This window comes from Thermobia domestica, chromosome 6 (assembly GCF_964235325.1).
Source record: "Thermobia domestica chromosome 6, izTheDome1.hap1.1, whole genome shotgun sequence".
Taxonomy (NCBI): Eukaryota; Metazoa; Arthropoda; class Insecta; order Zygentoma; family Lepismatidae; genus Thermobia; species Thermobia domestica.
In genome coordinates this window covers 50,421,769-50,446,473 of record NC_137459.1, presented here as the reverse complement: position 1 = coordinate 50,446,473, position 24,705 = coordinate 50,421,769, and the positions used below count along the sequence as shown (strand labels likewise).

Here is a 24,705-nt window from a genome sequence, read left to right as displayed (position 1 = left end):
TTGTCCGTCGACGCTGAACGTGACGGCAGCCTTCCAAGAAAGCGCCCATACATTTGTGTGTTGCAGCAATCTTCTCCTCATGAATGCTGGCCTTCGTGGATTACTTAGCTTCGTAATGGCTACAGATTCAACTGAAATATGCTGTTTTTTTTTTAATATTTATTTCTGTAACTTAGTTGTATCAATAAAAATATTTGACTTTATGTAGTAAATGAAAGAACTTTCGAATCTTTCGGTCCTGATCGACATAATAACAAAAATTAGTACCTGCATTAGTTTTTTTTTTTTTTTTTAGATAAATGTTTAACGATTACGCACGGTGGTTAAGGGAGCGGTGAAGACCATAATGAATGAAATGGTAGGATGAACATATGGGAGAAAACAGAAAAGCTCCGAGGAAACCCATGAACGTTGTGTTTGTCCACCAGAGACCTCTTTTGGTACGAGCTGGGATTAAACCACAACTTTCAGACTTCAGCACTCTAGCACTGAGTTATCACAGCTTAGTGTTTCTTATATTTTAATTATTAACAAACCCAGTTCAGATTATACTCCTTAAGCCTTTCTTTAATAATTATAAAATAATGTGTGTGTCTGTGTATCTCTCTCTGTATGTGTGTGTCTGTCATTAGATTTCCGGAAATAAAGGGATTAACTAGAGCCACCAAGTTTTGTAAGCTAATAGGTCTAATCGCATACGAATCCATTTTTTTTTTTCGATTTTCGGCTCGGCAGGAAGGATCGAATTTATTGTGATGAAAATATATGCAAAAATGTATGCACGTGTCTCGCAGTTTCTAAGAACGCCTTGTATGTATGCAACCCACATTACGTTCTAGCTGTGGGTTTGCATAGCAGCAGAGGGTAAATAACAGGGCAATGAACTCAATGTATTTCTTTTACCCAGGTTATTGATTTGATTTGTGTTGATGTACCTTTCAGCAGTGAAGCTATACGAAACGTGGACCTACAGCTTAAAACGTGATATCTGAACCACATGAGTTCCCGCCAGGAATCAAACCTGGGTCTCCCACTTCAAAGGCTTGTACGTTATCCGCTTATACACGAGGGAATTCTTTATCCAGATTATGAAATAAGACGGCATACTCTTCATTTTTATCCAGGTTCTCAATGAAGACCCTATAATGACGGGTGCTAATAGTTAGTATATGTTTGTATACTCTTGGAAAAATAGCATCGCCAACTTTGGAAAACTTGATTTTTCTTTATTTTAAAGAAAAAAATACAAAAAAGTAGTTCTAACGGCCAGAGAGACATCTCTGGTCCCAAGCTTATTGCAAAGCATTTTTATTCTCTTCGTTTCAACGTGACAATTATGTCTAATAATATTCCCGTAGAACAATTAGTAGTAAAACGCGTCCATGTAAAGAAGTGTGTGTCACAGTTAGAATTATGCGTCCCATAATTACAAGTAACTATAGTCAGCAGCCAAAGTACCATACCTGAACTTTATCAGTTCAGATCCAGTACTTCTGCTGTCACAAACGTCTGGACAGATGCAATTAATATACACCTAACATTTCAATCAGCAGTCGAAAATTGATAGGCCTGTGGAGTATGGAAACAGTCTTCTGCTGTGCACGAAGAAAGAGCGTGGGTGGATAAGTATAGTGAAATGGTCCCAGGTGAATCCTAAGATGACAAGTGGGTGGTATGTAGGTAACCCTAAGATACATTAATCCCTTACGTTTCAAACCTCAATTCGGAGTAGTTCATAAGGAATGGCGCAAAGTCGGAAAAGTTGGATTAATTTATTTCTCAAGAATGGCTTCGTCCGAAAAAAAAAACAGCACCCCCGCCATTCCCCACTCAAAAATCGATTCAATATTTTGAGCCGCTTTTTACCTGCGAGCACAATTATATATATATATATATATATATATAATCAAATGTCCCTTTAACCCTAGTATAACATATTTTTGTTCTAAAATTGTATCACGATTATGCCATGGTCAAAACTGGTCAAAATCAACCATGCCGCACATATAAAGGGATATTTGCAAAATGAACAGCTATTGATAAAGCTTTTGCAGGTTTGCTATCTGAATAAATGAGAAATCACACCTAAAAAGCGCCAAACTCACTGAGGGTCCATGAGATAGCCTGTGGCGTTCCCATCCCTATGCCACTCGATCTTTCGAAACAGTGTTTTATTACTCCTGAGGAGAACATGTTCTTATCACAACCATATCAAAGTGACGAAGTACGTAGAGTCGTCAAAAACTTTCAACATGGTAAAGTGTCTGGCATTGATGGTTTAATAGCAGAATTACACATAGATCTTTCCCATTACCAAAACTGAATTTGCACAGTTGCTAAATGAGATCATATTACGAGCTAAACATTTGCTATGTGGCTGATCATTCTTCTTCCGGAAACACGTCGACCGTACCAATGTATCTCAGTATCGACTTATCTCTTTATTGAATCAACATTATAAAATTGTTAGCAAAATATCTTACTAATCGACTCATGAATGTCATCCCCAAAATTCTCCTCTATCCTACGCATACTGTGTCAGTGCTCAGCCTAAACTGTAGGATTTACTTATGACATTACGTGATGTATCTCACTTTACTTATAGATGTATGATATGAATCTCTTATCTTTAAGGTGCATTTGATTTTGTAAAATATTCGTATATTTTTCAGGTGTTACGCGCTATTGGTTTGCATCAAATAGCTATCCAACAAGTTAAGAACATATGTATATGTCAATTCACGTTCTCTGGTAGAATTTAGTACTTACTACATACCACTTTTTGCTATTCAAAAATCAGTGTAAGAAGGTTGTTGCTTGTCGATAAGCTTATTTAATCTGAGTATACCACCTTTGATACATCAACTGTATTGTCAGCTTATAGGTATTCAGCTTAGTGGCATTAGTTAAGTTAGGCTTTTTTTTTCAGACAACTTGACCGTTTTGGTTACAAATGCACTAGAACTATTTACTTTAAAAAAATATCCATTGATTTACACACAGAAGTGGAGCCTGCCTCAACATGAATAAAACTAAGATTGTACGTTTTGATGCTTGTAACCCATCATCACCTGAGTCCCCGCTTAGAGTAATTTCCTCTCTTAGAATTTTAGATATCAAATTTCGAACCTCTATCTCTGAGATCATAGAACACAACTGGTGCCACATTGTCTCCTCTGTGTTAATTTTGTGTCAAGATTAGAAATTCCGAAGTTTATCCTTGCTATGAATTACAAATGTATGTTTGGCTGTATGAGTGGTTCATAAGTCAAATATTGCCACTACCTAACAATTTTGATCGACACAACGATTACAACTGGATTTATACTAGTTTGCCTGAGAAGGTTCTATTTGTAAGACCTTATTGTATGTCTCAACGTTACCGACATTCCATGGCGCTCTACAACTAACGTATATCCAACTCGAGTGCAATGCTATCTTTTATGCGATGGTGCTGCAGAATGATAGTGGATTTTTTTTTAAAATATGGACTCTTTATTTCATTGCAATTAGATTACCTCTAAATTTTCAATTGTTACCCCCTCATCTGAACTATTTACGTTGTAATATAAACAACTATATCACTGTCGATCTTACCTTACCTGTCACGGAAAATGTTATTCATTTACAGCAACAAGCCGTAATGTTTTTTTTTTTTTTCTTTATTGTTGAAATTCAGGATGACTTTCCTTAGTATAACTAACTGCAGCTTTGCACCAATGTTTGCAATCGAGTTCTTAATGGGAAATAACGCTCTACATGGTATAGGATCGTTCATAACTTTATCGCTACCAACAGTAAATTCCATGGAATTAAATATTATGCAACATCATTATGTGAAACATTTTACCAATTAGATGACATCCGCAATCGCTTAAAGAATGTCTGAGCGTTCTCCATATCGGAAACTTTGTGAGGAATTTGCTTCGTATTTCTCGTCCTTGTAGCTTGGCTTCATTATCTTCAACGCTTGTATGATTATTCTCGGATTTCCGATATTATCCCACCCCAAAGCACAAGATTGTGATTTGGTTCTCTGGTGTAATAGTAGAATTTCTCACTCAATGCAAACAATGTTGTTTACTTAGTTATAAGTTTCGCCTTCGCAAAGAAAGATGGAAACTGAACTCTCTTCACCTACAATCACTGTCTGCAAACTTTCTTCAACTGGTGAATGAGCATATCTAATGTAGTATTTTTCCTCTTTCTTTACACATTTATTTGTATACATAGTTATGTCAGTTGTGTCTAGTTTATTTCTCTTTATTTGTTTTTATATTATTTTTGTACATTTATTTATATTTTAACCAATTATGCACTATTTTTCTTAGCTCTTTTTTGTTTCTTCTAAACCATTGCATAATTATGTTTCATCATTCTGTATATTTCCTAAAATGGCAATAAAAAGTGGTAGAGCGTACAGCTCTGATGCGTTAGGTCTCTAGTTCGATGTCAACTCGCAACAAGGCGACTTCGTGGTGAACAGACACCGTGCGTGGGGTTTTCTCTGGTTTATCTCGTTTCCTCTTGCATTTTCGTCCCACAATTTCCTTCATTCTAATCATCGTCGTCTTTCTTAGCCTACACAGCATAACTGTGGGACGTAAAACTTAAACGTATAATTTCATTACTATATTGTTACTATTAAGTAAACTATTATTGCACGTGAAACACCTCATTTTATCATTGACTCCCTTTCTATCCCGAACAGCTTAGAATGAATTTTGCAGCTTAGAATGGAGGTTTATAAAATATTAGCAGAATGCCTGTTCCTCGCACAAGAATAATAATATTTATGGAAAGTATTTGAAAGATATATATATATATATACTTTACTGATTCAAAAGATTTATCAACGCAAATTCAATTTCACTTAAATTACGCTTACAGCTGATCCCTAAATTATTTCTAAACGTGTAAGTCTACAACGTAATGACTAAATCAAAACGTTTTCTCTCATCTGGAAACAGTGTATTTACCCCAATATATAAAAATTGTTAAGAAAATTTGTAGTAATCTCCTGTCACCCCAAAATATATATTATTAAAGACACATATAAATGCATGTTGTCAAAGTTGTAATCAACTTAACTAGACTGAAACCGTAATTATACAGTTCTTCTTTACGTGGTATTCTAAATCCTAATTCTAGATTTATTGATTTACTCTTAACCCTAAGTTCGTCATAATCCTTTTTGAACTACAGGGGAAAAGAAACTATTCACTCTACTCCTCGTTCAACCTGCTTAGATGTTCCACTAATTTATGCTAAGTCAGAGGTCGTCCATGTATTACGCAACGCACCAAATGGAGAGACGGGGTTTAGCCTTGTGTTGCGAATTGTGACAAGGAGTAGGGTGTTTACGTCCTCGTTACGTAACACATGTTTTTTCTGTATTTTTATTTCTATTTTCAAGTTTATATGCATTCTTTTAAACAATCCATTTTATTCAGTTTTTTTTCTTTCTATATAAATAAATAAATAGTTCTATTGTTTTGGGAAATTGCGAACATATAACCTATATAAATTGAATCATTCAGAAGGGATTACAAGACGCTACTATACACCAGCATGACTGGTAACGAATCCTGCATGTACAGTCACGAAATAAAGTATTTTTAAGTTCATCAATATTTTCCTAATAACTCTACAAACATTAACTTATTAGAGAACCGATTTTGGGAAGTTATCAAATTATAACTCTTCTAAGGATAGCAACAAAAAAGGTCCAAATTAATGCATTTGTTCCCAAGTTATTGGCAAAAGAAATTGTGCCAACTGTCTAATACTTTCTTTTCCGTGTGTACAGTAAAATCCGTTTAGTGGCTATCGCATCGTTGTGTTTAGGCACACACTTTCCTGGAGATAGTTTTTAGTGATCGTAATTATCACTTGAAAATGCCCTCACATTTTCCCACTCGTATCGCTAATTCTGAGAATATATATATTAAAATGCTAGAAAAGTTTATATATTTGTTGACGTTTATATGTTTGTGGCCAATCCTTTAGACAGTGAATTCTCGGGAACCATAGGCTCTAAAAGGATGCCGTTTTCATTGGTCGAGTGCAAATTTTCTGCAGATTGTATCGTTCTAATTGAATATTTAGATTTAAAAAAAGCATGGTTGTTATTTATTTATTACATTTTTAGAGGTATACTGAAAGTGTTAAAATTTTAAAAATGTATATCATCATATCATAAAGTTGTTACATTCCAGCTACACGAATTTGTATACAGGGTTGTATATCTCTTAACATTACCAAATGATAATGAAAAACGAAGAATAGCCATTTCTTCGGTCTAAGACTAATCTTCATTGTTTGAAGTTGTTTTGCCCAATGAATACCATATATCACTAACATTATAATTAGTTGTATGTTTAATGTATTTGCTTATAGCATACTGTATGCAAGAAGAAAGAAAATACTGATTAAACATGAATTAAAAATTCCAACCGGAAGTAGACTAAAATCTTGCAAACGGTGCGAGATATATATATATATATATATATATATATATATATATATATATATATATATATATATATATATAAAAACTAGTCGAAAAAATCTTCCCTTTACGGTACCTTTGCTATATATATATATATATATTATCAAGACATATTTCACTTGTGCCTGTAAAGAGACATGTACAGATGTTGTAAGGAATGACAAGGATTGTAAGGATTCATATTCATGTGCTGTGTACAAAGTGCAGGCTCAGCTATCTATATATCAAAATACTAAGTTTATATGTTTGTAACCAATCTTTTCGATAACGAGATCTTGAAAATCACAAGTGCTAGAAACGTGCGGTTTTCATTGGTAAGCAGTGTGCTGGTCACTGACATTGAAAAAGTAATCTAAAAAATCTTCCATTTACAATACCCCTTGCCGATTGTGGTTTCGATATATACATATGCTAAATTTAATATGCCTACAATTCTAAGTCCAACCGAAAGTACGTTCCTATCTCGCAAATGGTGCGAGATATTGAAAAAAAAATTTTCCTTTACGATACCCCTTGCCAATTTTTATCAAGCTACATACATATAGCTAATTTCATCTCTCTCGACAATTCTAACTCCACAACCGGAAGTAGGCTCATATCTCGCAAACGGTGCTAGACATTAAAAAATAATCGAAAAATCTCTCCTTTATGATACCCCTTGCCGGTTCTTATTACGATGCATACATGTATCGAATTGCATCTCCCTCGATAATTGGGGCCTCGATAGCTCAGTGATAGAGCTTTCATTTCTGGCTCATGGGGTCCCTGGTTCGATCCCAGCTCGCACCAAGTGAACTTTGTGGTGGAATAACACCATGTGCGTGGGTTTTCTCGGGGTTCTCCCGTTCCCTCCAACTTTCTTCAATCAACCATTTGATTCATTTCTCATTATCACCATCCCCTTTAGACTAGCCGCCATAACCGTGGGATTTAAAACTCAAAGATTTCATTTTTTTCCTTCGACAATTCCAACTACAACCGGAACTTGCATCATATCTCGCAAATGATGCGAGATATTGAAAAAAATAATTGAAAACAAACTCCCGTTTATGATAGTCATTTCCCATTTTAAAAAAATCAAATTACATTCCTGTATCATATCTCACCTACCTACAACAATTCTAACTCCAAAACCGTAAAGCCTTCTCGCTGGTCTAGGAGCTAGCATGCACGCTTTTGGTGTAAAGGGTCCTATTTTCGATTTCGAGAGGAAGCATACTGAATGAATGGTTCGTATTACATGTTAAAGTGTAGGTCGAAGTCTCATATAGCATCTGTGCTGAAAAAGGGCTGTAGACGATAATCAATTAATCAATAAAAAAACGGAGGTAGGATCGTGTTTTGCAAATAGTGGGAGAAATTGAAAAATAATCGAAAAAAATATCCACTTTATGTGGTACCCCTTGCCGATTTTTTATCAAGAAGTATTTCATTTGTATCTGGAAAGGAACACTTACAGATGTTGTGAAAAATGACATGGTCCTATGTGAATGGTTCGCTGTGTAGACAGCGCAGGTTCAGCTGATATATATATATATATATATATATATATATATATATATATATATATATATATATATATATATATATATATATATATATATATATATATATTAAAATGCTGGGTTTATATGTTTGCCCCAATCCTTTCGGCAATGAGATCTCGAAAACCACAACCGCTAGAAATAGTGACGTAAGGTGGAAAAATTTTCCGTTCTGAAAATATATCATTAATCAAGTAACAATTCCTCAGCTATCATAAAATTGGTTGAATTCATGTATAGAAATGTTAAAAAGTGAAAGATCATTTAAAGAATCTGAAAATTTTCATGGCTCAGACAATTTTCAGTACTATGTAGGAACAAATGGAACATTTTTTTCATGAATCGAAATATTTTCGCTTATATGGAAAAAATGGAAGAACTTTTTGTGAGTCGGAAAACTTTCATCATTTTGAAGCAAAAAGTGAAACAATTATTTGTGAATCGGAAAGTTTTATTGCTCTGTAGAAACAAGTAAAAGGAATTTTCATAGATCGGAAAATTTTCATCACGATATAGAAACAAGTGGAAAAAACTTTTCAGAAGCCGGAAAATTTTGGATATTATGTATAGCGATGTTAGGTGGAAAATTTTCCACTATATTTAACTGTACATAGAGCTACAAAATTGAATTCCAGTAGAGGAAAGTTTGTCAGCAACAAATTATAATTTTCCAATTAGCTTTCGGGAACCGGAAAATTTTCTAATATTTCAAGTTGGGAAGTAAAATTTTACACAGTGTTTATCTCTCTCTCTTCCTCTGTGAGCTCCTTCGTTGCTAAGATGTTAGCATACGCGCCTTTGGCATGTAAGACCTGGCTTCGATTCCCAGCTTATGCAGTTCGGATTCCACGTTAATTAATTGGTCCCGTCTTATATAGTATCGCTGCTGAAAGGGACGTTAAACTCAAAATCAACTCAATTCAACTCCTCTCTCTCTGTGTATGTGTGTAGGCAAAGTGCAGCGAACATACATCGAGTTCGTAGAGTACAAATATCCCATTCCATTATTTAAAATTTCAATTGATTAAGTCATGAATATTTTCCGATTCATAAAAGCATACTCCACTTATTCCTACATCATTGTTTAGCCGTAAAATTTATTGGTAATAAATATTGTCTTAAAAAGTTTCAAGAAGTGAAAATCTAACGATTCTTCATTTCAAAAATATTTCAAAAACTTCAATACGTTCTTCACTCAGAATCCACCTTTGAACTTACAATATTACATTTCGTCAGTTTAATACGCATAAGACGGTTTTCTCATAGCTTTACTACTTTTATAGATTTACATACTGCAACATTTATAAATAAGTAGATATCATATAAAGTGCCTGCTGTATATTTTTGACTGCCCAAAATTCGAGTTTAAGTAACTCATGAAAGCAAATACTGACCATTTTCTGGAAATAAACATTTATTTATTCATATTTTTATTCAGAAGAGAAAGTGAAATATAACTAATAAGGAAGCAGATTTGTCTAGTCTGTCTTTCAATAAAATAATAAAAGAAACATAAAAAGTTGCACTATTAGCGCTGTGTTCTAAAAGCATACAGTAATTTCATTTTAATTTACAAAATAAAAAAAAAATATTTCTTATATATATATATATATATATATATATATATATATATATATATATATATATATATATATATATATATACTTGTTCTATCGAATCGTCATTATTTCTAATACATTTTTATACACAATAATAGTAGTTTTACAGTACAAATATCTGCTCTAAGGTGTCGATTATACAAACTTCCAATATTGAAATTATAATTTACGAGTGTTAAACACAATAAAATCATTTTTTTTCTTATTTTATGTCACAAAAATAATCTTCATAAGGAACTTTTATGTAGTTATTTCATTACATAGGCAGGCCTACATGTGAAGAAATAGTGGAATTTTCTGTTTCTGAAATTGATAAATTCACAAAGGTTTCTTTTCAATTTCTTGTTACATTTTAAATACTGGAATGGGATATTTGTTCTCTACGAACTCGATGTATATTCCCTGCACTTTACACACACACACACACCCACACACACAGATATATATATATATATATATATATATATATATATATATATATATATATATATATATATATATATATATGTATATATATATATATAAACAATGTATATTTTTACTTCCAAACTCCCAACTTGAAATATAAAATTTTCTGGTTTCCGAAAGTAATTGGAAAATGATAATTTGTTGCTGTCTAGCTTTCCTCTACAGGAATTGAATTTTATAGCTGAATGTGCAGTTAAATATAGTAGAAAAATTTTCACCAAACATCAGTATACATAATATCAAAAATCATCCGGGTTATGAAAAGCTTTTTTACTTGTTTCTACATCGTGATGAAAATTTTCCGATTCATGAAAATTCCTTTCACTTGTTTCTACAGAGCAATAAAACTTTCCGATTCACGAAAAGTTGTTTTACTTTTTGCTTCAAAATGATGAAAATTTTTCGACATAAAAAGTTCTTCAATTTTTCCATACAAGACAGAAAATATTTCAATTCATGAAAAATTGTTTCACATGTTCCTACATAGTACGAAAAATTGTCTGAGCCATGAAATTTTTCAGATTCTTTAAACGATCTTTCACTTTTTTAACATTTCTATACATGAATTCAATCAATTGTATGAATACTGAGGAATTGTTACTTGATCACTGACATTTGTTAAGAACGGAAAATTTTCCGGAAAAATATAGATGAAAATTTTCCACCTCACATCACGGCTAAACAACTATGTAGGAATAAGTGGAGTATGTTTTTATGAATCGGAAAATGTTCATCACTGGCTAGAGACGTACAGTTTTCACTGGTAGATTCCAAATTTTGTATAGATTGTCCAGTTCTTATCGAATATTAAAAAAAAAAAAAAACATGACCGTTATTTATTTATTACATTTTTAGGGGTACACTGGAAATGTTGAACTTTTAGAAAAAAAGATCATATCCTGCGAGGTATACATTCCAACACCATATAGTTGTATACAGTGTTGCATGTCCCTCAGGCGTTTGCTTTATGGGCAAATGATAATGAAAATGGAGGGATAACCATTTTTCCAGTCTAAAATGAATCTTTATTATTTGGAGCGTTTTGCTCAAGGGACACCATATATCCCTGACATTACAATTAATTGTGTATGTAATGTATTTGCTTATTATCGTATATTACGGACTACAAGACGCACTTTTTCTTCAAAAAAATTGCCTTTAAAATACATCTTATACTCGAAACCAATAAACTTTCAAGAAGTGGGGCATAACTAACGCTCTTAATGGCAGTGAAGAGGACAGCACACTTATCATATACTATATGAAGAGGACAACGATGATGACGAAGAGAAAGAAGAAAAAAGTTCAGATGACAATTTTCAGGGATTTTAAAGGTCAGTTCGATTTTATAAATTAAGATTTTTTTTTAGTCTGGCTAGGCAATAAGATAAATAAAATGGTAAAAGCTTTAAAAAATGATTAAAAATTAGTGCTCCTTTTATAGTCCGTAGCTTCTTGTAGTCCGTAAAAAAAGGTACATACTGCATGCAAGAAGAAAGAAAACAATGATCATATATTAATTAGAAACACCAACAGAAACTAGGCTCAAATCTAGCAAATGGTGCGAGATATTGAAAAAAAAATAATCGAGAGAAATCTCCCCTTTATGGTACTCCTTGCCTATTCTTATCAAAACGTCTTTCACTTATATCTGTAAAGTGACGTGTACAGAGGTTGTGAGGAATGACAAGAAAATTCATGCTTATATGTGAATGATGTGGTGTATAGAGAGCGCAGGTTCAGCTAGTATTATTTAAAAGTTTTGATTTGAATCATTATTCACTCTATTTTTCTAAGAGGTTTCACATGTGAAACAGAAGAAACTTTTTTTTTTCTTAAAATAATATTTTCCGCGACGGAACAATCCACGATTTGCAGGGAAAATCTGTATATTTAAAATGCTAGGTTTATATGTTTGTGATAAAGAAAAGTTCATATGTTTGTAACAATTCCTTTCGACAATGAGATCTCGGAAACCAAAAGCTCCAGGAACGTGGCGTTGTCGCTGGACAATTTCAAATTTTGTGTAGATTTGCCAATTATAACTCAAATTTTCCGATAGTTAATCTTTATTTTTTCTATTCCACATCTTAGGCATCGTTTTGACACTATTAGTTTAATATTACCACTATTCGAAATAACTAGGATGTTGAAGGTTGAGGTACTTTTGCGAAAGGCAACCAGTAGAGGAGGTACGCATAGCGGGTTGCCGGGCATTTCAGGCGCTTTGCTTTAACCTGATTAACCTTTATTTTACGGCTGTCACTACACTGCCAAAATAGTAAATCCGTTCTTTCCCGCGTGTCACTGTACTGACACAGGCGAAAGGTTTACTTTGACCCGCGAGCACACATATTTTTTTTTTAAAAGATGTGCCTTATTGTATGAAGAGATAGTCCATAGTGAAAGGAACCAAAAACGTTGGTTCTCAACCGGTGTGTTCGCGGGTCAAAGTAGACCTTTCGCCTGTGTCACTACAGTGACACGCGGGAAAGAACGGTTTTACTATTCTGGCAGTGTACTGACAAACGGTAAAATAAAGGTTAACAAAACCTTTTGCAAACTGGCAACTTCAAAGGCTTGTGGACCCACAATGAGGCGTACTCGGATATGGAATTATAAGAGAAAAAAATATTTGCATTAGGTATCATCTATCATTTATCCAAGTTTGCCACAAACTCGCCCCAACATTCTATATATTAAAATACTACATGGATATGTGTGTTTATAGCAATTTACTCCCTTTCAGCCATCTTGTCTTTTATTTGTCTGTAAATTGACTTCTACAGTTACAATAAGAGGCGTTAGGGAGATTCATATTCCCATTAGAACGGTGCGCTGTGTAAAGAGCGCAGGTTCAGCTAGTAAGATATTAGAAACTTAATTCGTCAAATATTCACCTCGTGCAGATTTTTTTTTTAATTATTTTTTTTATGTCTGAATATTTCTGGACAAATCGAGTTTATTTGCATTCTGGCACTGATTTTGGACAAAGATTATTTGAAAAGGGGTAAACTGAACTCCACATTCCAAAGATCATTGAATACTTCTTCATAAACGATGTGTTCCTACTCTTTCCGTGTGCAACCACTTCGAATCTGTGGTCAACGAGGAAGAGCATTTTTTGCATCGACACTGGCGAACTTCGAATACCCAAAGCATCCCGGAGCCCGGAAAAAAAGTCGATGTCAGTTCTTTAGATCCTGTTTCATCTACATCTTCCGGCAGTATTTTCTCCTTGTCAATCATCGGTGACCTAAAGGGATGGGTGCGATCTTCTTTGGGAAAACGACAGTATGTACGAGGGTAAGTCAACTGAAAACCATAAAAGTAGAAATAAAAATCCGCATATGGTGCCAGTGAGCTGTAAGTTGGCATGCCTGTTTACGATAGTATGCTGTATGTCTCCTAGGTGGCAGCAGCCGGCAGATTCACAAACACCGGCGCAACAACAGTTCCAAAATGGCATCCCCACTAGCCACATGCACCAGCAAGGAGCAGCGTTCTGTGATTCGCTTTTTGCAAAGTGAAAGTGTGAAATTGATTGACATTTTTAGGCGAATGAAGGTTCAGTATGGAGATGCGTGTTTGTCACAGCCACAAATCTATGAATGGAGCCGGAAATTTGCAAATGGTGTTACGTCTGTGGCCGATGCTCCACGCCCCGGCCAGGCTCGGCGCGTAGTGACTCCAGAGACCATTCATTGCAGCCGTTGTAGCCATCGTTTTGGAAAACCGCCGTGTGACAATAGACGAAATTGCAGCATGTGTACACATGAGTCATGGATCGGCACATCATATTGTAAATGATGTTCTCCAGTTTCATACGGTGTCTGCAAGATGGGCGCCCCGACAACTGACGCCTGAACTGAAACCTGCTGACCCTCTTTTGGGACGAAAAGGGCATCATCTTGGAACACTTCACGCCACGAGGAACCTCTGTGACGAGTGCTACGTACTCGGACCTCCTAAAAATTCATCTCCGGCCTACCATCAAAACGAAACGAAGTGGATTGCTGTCAGCCGGTGCCCAGAAGCAATGGGCGGCAGGAAGTTCCTCTCCGATGAAGAGGTACGCAGCGCGGTGCACGAGTGGTTGCGCCGTCGCCCAAAAGACTTTTTTTTCTGCAGGTATTCAGGCTCTTCCGAAGCGCTGGCGGACTTGCATTAAACGAGGAGGGGACTATGTTGAAAAGTGATTTACTTCTGTACCCTGTGTGACCAATAAATAATATTAAAAAAAAAATAATTATGGTTTTCATTTGACTCCCCCTCGTAGTTCCAAAGAGTTAAGACTAATTAATTAAACAACCTTTTGAAGTTAAAATATTATTACCGTATTGCCATTTTATAATACTTTGATTTTCTGGGGGGAAAACACTGTAACTATTCTCAGAATACAAGAATGTTGTATTAAAAAGTACTACCATTAAAAAAAAAATATTGCAGTAACCCCCAAAATAAGCAAAATTGGCGAATAAACAAAAATCAAAAAGTGTTACGTAACCAAGGGGAGTAGGAATTCGTCCTGGCGTTTCGCAGTGTGGCAAGTGGTATGGAATGGACAAACATTGTTTAAAAAAGTAGCGTTACGTAAAATGTTAGCTGCTCCTTAAGTAAACGCAAAAACATGGACACACCGTGAATCCCGGAAAAAAGAAGCCGATGTCAGATCCTCTTTCACCTGCATCTTCTCCCAGTACTCTCTCCTTGACGATCATCTGTGACCTAAAAGATTCCTAAATTTCGTAAATTTTCTCTTGTCAACTCAAAAAAAGTAGTGAACTTTGATAAAAATTGATGTAGTAGTTCATTTGCTGAAGGTTCACATGAGAATGCTATGCAGACCATGAAAGGACATAACAATGACTGTAAAATATAACTACAGTACTAGTACGGAATAACTATACCATAAAACATATTTGCCTCCTTATAGTATATGTCCTTATAGAAACCTACTGGAATTTTAATTCCCACCCAGAGGAATATAAATTTATCCAAGAGATGGAGCTAATTTCCAGATTATCCGATTGAAATGCTTCCTCCAGGGTCTTCTGAATGTATCTTTGATCGAATCAGTGATAATTATTCACTTAAGAGATTAGCAATTGATAGTTTGTAGTGCTTGAAATATTTGATGCTTGCGCAGATAAACTATCCTATTATGCAATTGATTAATTTGCCAGTTTCCCTTCTCTGGGAATTACACTTAAAAGATATAGGACGAACACACACACACACGTATATATATATATATATATATATATATATATATATATATATATATATATATGGTTATTAATTAATTGGAACTTACTAATTCATTTGACTTAGTTTTCACTTCATATTCTGGATAATCAAATTTTACTTTCTCCGTCAGATTTGAAACTTTAAGGAATACTTCGTCACGTGCTTCTTTATTTTTAATTAGAACTGTATGTAACCACACTTTATGTTTTCAGCTTCAGCGACGTTAAGATCTGGTAGTATTTTTTTTTTCTTCTTCTGCTTTCGAGCAACGATAAGAGAAAGTATAGCGACGGAGAAAAAAAAAATCGAATTCGAGAATTCAAAGGATTTATACTAATGATGGCCAAAATTTTCCAGAATCCGGATTCCGTAAAATTTATTTTCCGAAATAGGAAATTTCACTTTCCGGATTTCGGAAATTTGGATTTTTTTTCTGAATTTCGGAATTTTCTAAATTCTTGAATTTTTTCGAATTCCGGATTTTTTTTTTCGATTTTTCTTTCCGGATCTGCCAGTCTGTTTATCCGTCAGTTAGTCCAATTCCAATGTAAATGTGTTAAGTTATCTATAGTTCATCTCGATATCTGAACCAAATTTTAAACTTAAGGTTTACATATTTTTTTCTAGGTTCGTTTTTCGAATTTTCGTTCTACCATTAAAACAAAGGGTAGTTTGCTGAAGGGTTAAAATTGAAAATATGGTTTCTCAAAAGCGATTCTAGCTATTAAAAAAAAAGTGATAGACCAATATCCCATTAACAACCTTATTAGGCATAGATACAAGGAGTTGCTAATAAAGATTGAGCCTTACCAAGAAAAAAATGAGCTAGGAATATGAAATTAGTAGGGTATATAAGGGAGAAGTTGCAAAATGTAATGCTCTATTATATTCACATATTTTCTTTATCAGTTCAGGTTTGAACATAGCTGCACCTCCAGCAAGTTTCAGTTCAGAGGAGCATAGGACCGTCATGAAGTTTCTCTTCCTCCAAGTGAAAGGTGCGATGCAGATCTAGGATGAAATGTAACAAACTTTAGGGGATCATGGTCCGTCATATACAATTGTCAAAAGCTGGGTTGCAAACTTCAGAACGGTCCATTTTGATGTTGAAAATGCGAAATCCAATTCCAGGCCTGTTTTTGTGTCTTTTCTCGAAAATGTGCAAGACATCCAAGGCATGATAATGGAAGATCGTTGAATATCAGCAAAAAGGATTGCTGCGTGTTTGGACAAACGTATCACGTAAAAGAGTTGGTACCATTGTTCATTATAATCTGGATATGAGGAAGGTTACAGCAAAGTGAATCTCCAAACTTGTGACGAAGGAACGGAAGCAGGAAAGAGTGAGAATTCGCGGACAGTTTTGGAACATTTTGCAAGAGGTGAGGTTGTTTTTTGAAGAAACTCGTAACTGGTGATGAGACGTGGATCTATTGTCATGATCCCGAGACTAAAGAACAGTCTAAGGAATGGAGACACAGTTCTTCTACCCGGTCAAAGAAGAAACAAATAACGACAATCTGTTGGGATAAGGACGAAGTACTGCAGGTGGACTATTTTCCAGTGGGTGCAACGATTAACGCAGCATATTACTGTGTTCTCTTGAGGAAATTGCGCGAAAACATTAAGGAAAACGTAGTGGTAATATCTCCAAAGGTGTTCTACTTTTGCACGACAATGCCTCCTCATACAAGGCATCTAAAACATAGAAAGCAATGGCCACCCTATGCGCTCAAGTGGTGCATCATCTCCCTTATTCGCCGGACCTAGCTCCATGCAATTATCATTTGTTCCCGAATCTCTGAAAGCATGTCAAAGGTCACCGTTTTCAGAGTATTTAAGCGGCAACTGATGCTATAGATAAGTGAATACAGTAGCAGACAAAAATACTTATATTTACAAGTACTTAAAATGTTGAAGGACAGATGTGGCAAATACAATGACCTACTGGGTGAATATGTGGAATAGTATGAAAATTTCAGCTTCCTAGCTCAAATTTCTTTTGGTAAGACTCAATCTTTATCAGCATCCCCTCGTAATTTCTCTGGAAACAGCCAACATGAGGTAGTTTACTCTTAGTAAGTTTTTTTTTTTCTTTTCTTAAACGATTTTCTCAGAAACTACTCAGGCAATTTCGTTCATATTTCATAAACAGTAGCAGCTCAAAGGGGAGAACATCAGTGTCTCTGTCTCGGGCTCCGCCTTCTGAGAGGGATCCGCTAGTGCCTAACGCAAGTGTTCAGTTGCTCATTAATCAACATAGAATATTGATTGTGACTTGTCATGCAATAATGATGCTTGCCTCAAGACCTACTTGTACGCTTGACTGTCTTTGCTGAAAGGAAAACTCTACAATCTCAATAGCCATCGGTATGCATAGACTACAACTTCACAGCGCGAATTATACTGTTTTGCATAGAGAATCACCCGTGACGGCCCCGAACAATCCCGATCTAATATCCCATCTCCGTCTCCTCGTGTCCATTCACTTATTTATTGATTGAACCTTAGATGTCAGTTTTGCTTACCCTGTTCTGTTGTACTGTGCACTACAACAGACAGACATGCATAAAATACATGATTGACATGTATTTTAATATGTAAAGTTACTAAAATATAATATTTATTGTTTAATTTGCTAATTGCTGTATCATGAATACTGTAAATGTGGTTAAGTTCCAACAATATTATTGGATTTATTTCCATCTAACTAAGATACAGGAAAAGAAATCTCCACATTCTAGATGTTACATTTCATGATATTGTATTGGAAAGCCCCCGATTTCTGGTACATTTCCCTAACTAACGGTTGATATTGGTCCAAAATAATTGCAGAATAAGCTCTCTAATTTTCGAAAACTGCTCAGGACGTTCCTTTTCAAAAGATTGGGTTGAAAGAAAAATACCAAATGGACAAAAGGTGTCAAGAACTAGGTTAAGCAACTCTCCACAGAAGCAAGGATTGTTTTGCTTTTGTTGCACCTTATTCCCGGATGAGAGAATTGAAAAGAGTAGTTAGAGGAAAAGAGTAGACTAGAGCTGTGTTAGAGGAAATTGAATCTGAGAGTTCAGGATCATGAAAGCAGCACTAATCATCGGTCAGCTTTCTGGAAATGGAAGATATAGAACGTCGTATAAACAAATGAGAACTGTTTGATGACAGTTTGCAAAGACAAATAAAATCATCTGTCTAAGGAGAAGAGACATTCTGGATCGTATCGCATCACTGATTCTACGCTTTCTGAACAAAATCTTCACTCTCGATGGTACAGAGAGTCTATAACTGAAAATCTGAGTCCGAAAAAACTTTTTTAAGCTCTAGTAATGTATCTGTCGAAATTTGATCTAATCTTAAAAACACGTATCGATTCAATAACCGTGAAGAAGGCATAACAAAGACAATTGCGTGTTTTTCTTCTTTAATTCGTGACATTCAAAATGAGCTGATTAACCTTTTTGAAGAAAAACTTACTTCAAACTGTGAAAAGCGTGAAATACTTTAGCGTTATATTTGATTCAAATGGTGATTCCTCTTTGTGGCAAAATTGTAGCAAATATTCGATTTGTGGAAGCGTACTCGTCTTTGGTGTTTGATACCCAGATTCGATTCCTGGTTAGAGCTCATGTGGTTCGGATCTCATGGTTAGGTTGTAAGTTCACGTCTTGTTTAGCTTTGCTTCAGAAAGGGACGCTAAATTAAAAAACAATCAAATCAAACCATATGAATTTGTGGTAATACAGGGAAACTCAATTAAACTTGGAAAACGCTTGGTGATCTTATTGCTATTCAGAGTAATACTGCTGATAGCATTTCTGCAGACATATTGGACGAACAACGTGAAAACTTGACATGCATGGTTCCAGAGGCCAAGCAAATAACAACTTGGCTATAATCGCTTGGTCAATATCTGGAATTCAAACTTTGATATGGAATAAATATGCACTTCCTGTTATCGTTCCCTGCAGCGAACATTCCTTGAATATTCTTGACCTACACACTGCATATGTTAACATTCTAGCAGTCACTTTCTTTGCACTATTTTTTTCCTTAGATCTGCTCATCGGTGGAATGTTATTCAAACGTGCGCAGGATTAGTCTGAAATGGGATAAATAAATACATTAATAAATAAAAATACTTAATGGAGTTCGAAAGCAGAAGGAAGCTGTGAAGAACTTTCTAGTCAACTGGATCAGGTTATTGTTGTACTGAAAGAGCTGCGCACAACTCGACTAAAACCCTCGAAACCCACGGATATGTTAATGTTCTTCTTTCAAACATTCATTTATTTAACATCGTTCATTCACTTTATTTCTGAACTGAAATTTTCCAATATACTGATCGAATCCAAAAGTGTCCTATGTAAAAATACGATTTACCATCATATATGATGATGTGCAATCTTATATATATATAGGGGACGCGGTGGCTCAATGGTAGAGCGTTCACCTCTGGTAATAGGGGTCCCGGGTTCGATCCCATCCCCCCGCCCAGTGAACTTTGGGGTGGACAAACACCGTGTGCGTGGGTTTTCTCGGGGTTCTCCCGTTTCCTCCTACTTTCTTCATTCCACCATTTCATTCATTACTCATCATCACCGTCTCCTTTAGCCTAACCGGCATAGCCGTGGGACGTAAAACTCAAAGATTTCATTTCATATATATATATATATTTCGGGGCTGGGTTAATAGTATCAATATACTTAGATACAACTATAGTTTTTTTCCATAAAATTTCAGCCTAAAAGTAAGGAGAAAAGAAACATTTAGGGATGTTGCATAGCAATCTTAACTTAAATAGGAAATCTAAAGTTACCCAAAATTGCTAAATTGACACTCTTGTGGAACATGTATTTTTAAAAACATAAGCTTTGTTGAAAACAAAATGTTTGATATGAAAACGTTACCTCTAGATGCCCATAATTTCTCCAATAATTTTCAGTATCCTTACTTAACAAACTGGAGTTACCTTATGGAGTCCAGAATTTACCGAAATCAGGTTATTTCTTAGTCATTAAAAATGTTCCAAGAAGTGGAAAATTTTAAACAGAAAACGATGGAAACTATTCCACACAAGCTATTTATTTCTACAAATAAATTTACAATTTATATTAATATCTTACGGTTTCACATGAGGTGTAATTGTTTGAAACTGGTAAATTTATTACTTACTGTATTAGTGATAATTAAAAGCTAAATATCAACACGTAAGTAGACAATTTAAAACCAAAGCCTTAGATCTACCTGATAATAGATAATTTTAATAAATTTAATTAAAATTTTTGACATTCTGTAGTAGGTTACAGTACATAGATGCTATTTTTGAGACGTCTGCTTTCAATTATATGTGTAACATATATTTATAAGGACTGTTTTTTTTTTTAATGTTAATATTTTAGCAAGTCCACTTTGTATGTGTATTTTGAAACTCATGTTTCAGCGGATGTGCTCTGTCGGGTTATGCAACAGGATATATCCAAACGGAAACGTTTTGGGTGAAAGCATAGTGTAAAGTTAGTCTTTTCTATATCCACCTAGTTCCTTTGCTTTAGTATTTTCATCCAAAAGGAAACATGCCAATAGCATTTGAGTCACATATATATAAGCAGAACATTTTTAGAAGCGTTTTAAAGTCAAACTTTATTTCCTCTATATTAACCATTTTGAAAATGTTACCTTTTGAAAAAAAAAAAAGTTCCTGATATAATGTATAACACTTCAAATATTGTTTAATAATAATAATAGTACATAACAGAAGTTCGCTGATTCATTTACCACACCAAAATAAAGTTACCAAGTAGGTAATCAGGATTCGAATACTGGTGACCATGATAAAAATACCGATTTTTCATTACTTTTGATCTTGGAGCTCGATCTTTAACGCAATATATGTTCTCAGCTTGGTTTACTAGTAATATGTGTTTCACTCTTAGGAGTACATGTGTCAATTTAAGGTCCTTTCAACTCGTCGTTGTGATAGTATTTGCTGAACTGCCGCATTTACTAACTACATTGTGTTAAATGAGTTTCTTTTTCTTTTTTTTCTTTTATTTTTAATCCACTGCGGGGCGGATCTCCAACTGCCATGGTCTGGAAATACAACTACTGGTAGTCAGGATCCGCAGCAGTGAGCAGTTTCTATTTACACTACATCATATGGGACCTTTTATCCACAGCGGTTCGGGCTGCTGGCCGCTCGCAGCACTGCCAACGCCCATGGTTTATAGCCATATACTGTATAGTATTAAGTTGATTATTGTTATCCGAAGCGGACAAGTCAAAACTTGTGTGACTTCAATACAGAACATTACAAAACTCCACTGAGTAGGTAGCACTCTCTTTGGCGTACTGCCTTCCAGTAGAATCCGCTCAATCAATTGCAAGTGAAAAGGGGACTAACAGATCTTCAACGGTTAAGCAACCACTACCGCAACCGGATGTTAAAAGTACCCATAGCAGTATTTGCGTTAGTGTTAGGATTATATGTATCACTGTGAGAAGTGTGTGACACTTGAAATAAATTAAACTGCAATATATAGCGTCTGCTGTTTAACAGCGTATATTTGGGTGGCACAGTGGTTTAGTGGTATAGCGTTTACCTCAGGTGCGTGAGTTCCTTTTTTCGGTCCGCGGCCAAGTAAGTTGTGTGATGGGTAACATAGTGTCCGTCGGTTTCCTCGTGGTTACCGTTTCCTTCCACATTGTCATTCCTACAATTCTTATATCAGCATTCACTTGCCTTAATCATCGACTTCCTTAGCATAAAGAGCATAATCATGGTACGTTAAACTGAAATATTTTTTTTTTTCACTTGCTAAACGCTAATATAATATTACAGAATTTCTTCAAGTAACTATCATTTTCTCTTGCAACGATTTTTTTCCTAAATACATAATTTGTGATTATTATTTTCTTTTTTTTTCTTTTTCATAGTGTCTCACACTACAGACGACTTGGTATTCATTTGGGAGAAAGATATTCCGTTGGTTGTTGATGAAGATATCGAGCTTCCCCAGCTGGATCTTGTCAGTAACACAACAGGAGACTGCACACAAGTTTACTCAACAGGTAACAATTTTCTATTATTTGTTTTATTTCATATTTATCTGCTTTGCTTTTTTTTACGTATATTATTTTGTGTAAAAATTCTGTTGATGTATCTGAATATATTATGGTCTACTGCTTGTCAATAAGAGCTATATTACTTATGTTTGGTACATGGGTGTCCGCAGGATATTTTCCAAGGAGGACAAGACACACACACACACACACACACACACACACAAACACACACACACAATTGCTAAAATGAAACCCAACAAAACAAAACTTCATTGCTATCAGCACCGCGTCAGCAAAAGAAACAACAAAGAGCGAAATTATCTTTTTTAACTCAACAGACGGATACCATACTTCAAAATACTTAGCATTGCATGCAGCAGCAGGCTGAATATAATTATTACTGAAAAAAAATATGAAACCACATGGAGGAGAGAAGTAGATTAAAATGTTGGGGATGGATTTGACTAAATTTTGTTACTCTAATCATTTAGTGGATGTTGATTTTAAAAGCGTACCATTGTCACCAGAAGAGCCTATAAATGTTAACCTTTTTTTCGAAAATCCAGGGAGGAGCAATTGACCCCTCTTGCCCCCCTCTGTGGGTGCTCATAGTTTGGTAGCTCCAAGCGTCTGCAAATAAGGTAAAAACGGGATAGCTTGATTGGATGATTGCAAGAGTTTCAGAGACATGAAAACGCGAATCATTCAACAGAAGTCGAGCCCAGGTGCAGGATGGAACATGAGGAACCTCTGAACTGAGTTCCAATAAATTATTATTATTATTATTATTATTATTATTATTATTATTATTATTATTATTATTATTATTATTATTATTATTATTATTATTTTCCAGTTCTACATGCTTTTGTTACGGAATATCCGGACCCATTTCTAAGATGAAGCCCACGTTAAGATCTTACATTAAACCGCAAGGCTTCGTACAGTCAAGATTGTACAAGGGAGTTAAATTCATATTATTTTATATTAATTAGAACTTTAAAGAAAGAAATGCATGTTTCGTAATTGTATAAACGCAGCAATCCTCAAACTTCTGTAAAAAAAAGCGAGGAGTTAACTATAGATGTATTCCAAGCAAAAGGAGCACGTGGGTGTAGGTGCACCGTCTTCGATTTTGCTCGTGTTTTGGTATGTTACAAGGTGTCAAGAGAGATGTTCAAATGCAAAGTGGCAGATGTTGATGGTTTACCGTTTCTAAGATAGAGGGCACTGAATACCTGAAAAATGCTCCAAACATGCATATGTTAAAGTATTTGTAGTTATAGTTTGATGAATGTGAGAAACATAAAACTTTGTCACAGTACACTCACTGATACAGGAAAACACACCAAAAAGCAAGAAACCAATATCGCCAATGTTGCCATCACGATGGTGGATCAAAAATAAAGGTAATTTACGCAAAACTGACCCAAGTTTGGTCATCTTTGTGGAGTAGAAGAGGAAAAAACTACTAACCATTATTTTGTGACTGACAACCTTGGATTTTCCTCACAACATCGGTATATATTTCAGCTGCTGATGTTACTCCTTTCTGTGTATGGATGTTATTATAACTCAATTCTGTCCATATCAGCCATATTTGGGCGGCCATGTTGCGAAAAGACCTGGAGAAAAATTGTTCAGCATGTGAAAAAATAACCTGCTGTAGTATGTCTCCTTGAAAAACAAATATGATTTGTGGTTCACAGTATTGTCAGAGTTATATATATATATAAAACATAAATGATAATTTCGTGACTAAATGCAACGTACATGAATGTTGTACGAATTATGTCTTTGCCGAAGTGCGACTGTTGCCGTGCAGTTGTTGTGTACGTGCAATACAGAGGTCATAGTCTAGCAGAAATTGGTCAAATTTGGGCCATGCCTTCCGTGGAGGTATGCCCAATGCCTTTTTGCTGTTTCTGATAGTTCAAAGTTCATAGAATCTAAATTCGAAAGATGTTGGTTCGGCATTGTTGGGAATTTTGATTTACGCCACCATTTTCAATATGGCGACCTGCGCATCATTTTTGTTATGAAAAATTCACACTTGCTATCGTAATTCACTTACTACTCAGGTAATTGCAGTGATTTCTTGCACGCAAGTCAAGATTGATTAAATAAAGTTTTATAGCACATTATTATCATCCTGATATAAGAAGTAAACAATGTTTCCAACGCAAAATATTGTAAAAATCAAGTTTTGTAAAGTTGAAGTATAATCCAAGGTACATGTTAAATAGGATATTA

The 24,705-nt window shown here is 35.0% G+C and overlaps 1 protein-coding gene across 1 annotated transcript in view; it reads left to right on the top strand.

Moving 5' to 3' along the window:
- Positions 1–24,705, top strand: part of LOC145687983 (glycine receptor subunit alpha-2-like) — a 1,333,907-nt gene that overhangs the window by 1,102,042 nt on the left and 207,160 nt on the right. Inside the window, exon 6 of the mRNA XM_081761626.1 lies at positions 22,324–22,458. Within this exon, the coding sequence (XP_081617752.1) occupies positions 22,324–22,458 (135 nt within the window). The remainder of the gene's footprint in view (positions 1–22,323; positions 22,459–24,705) is intronic.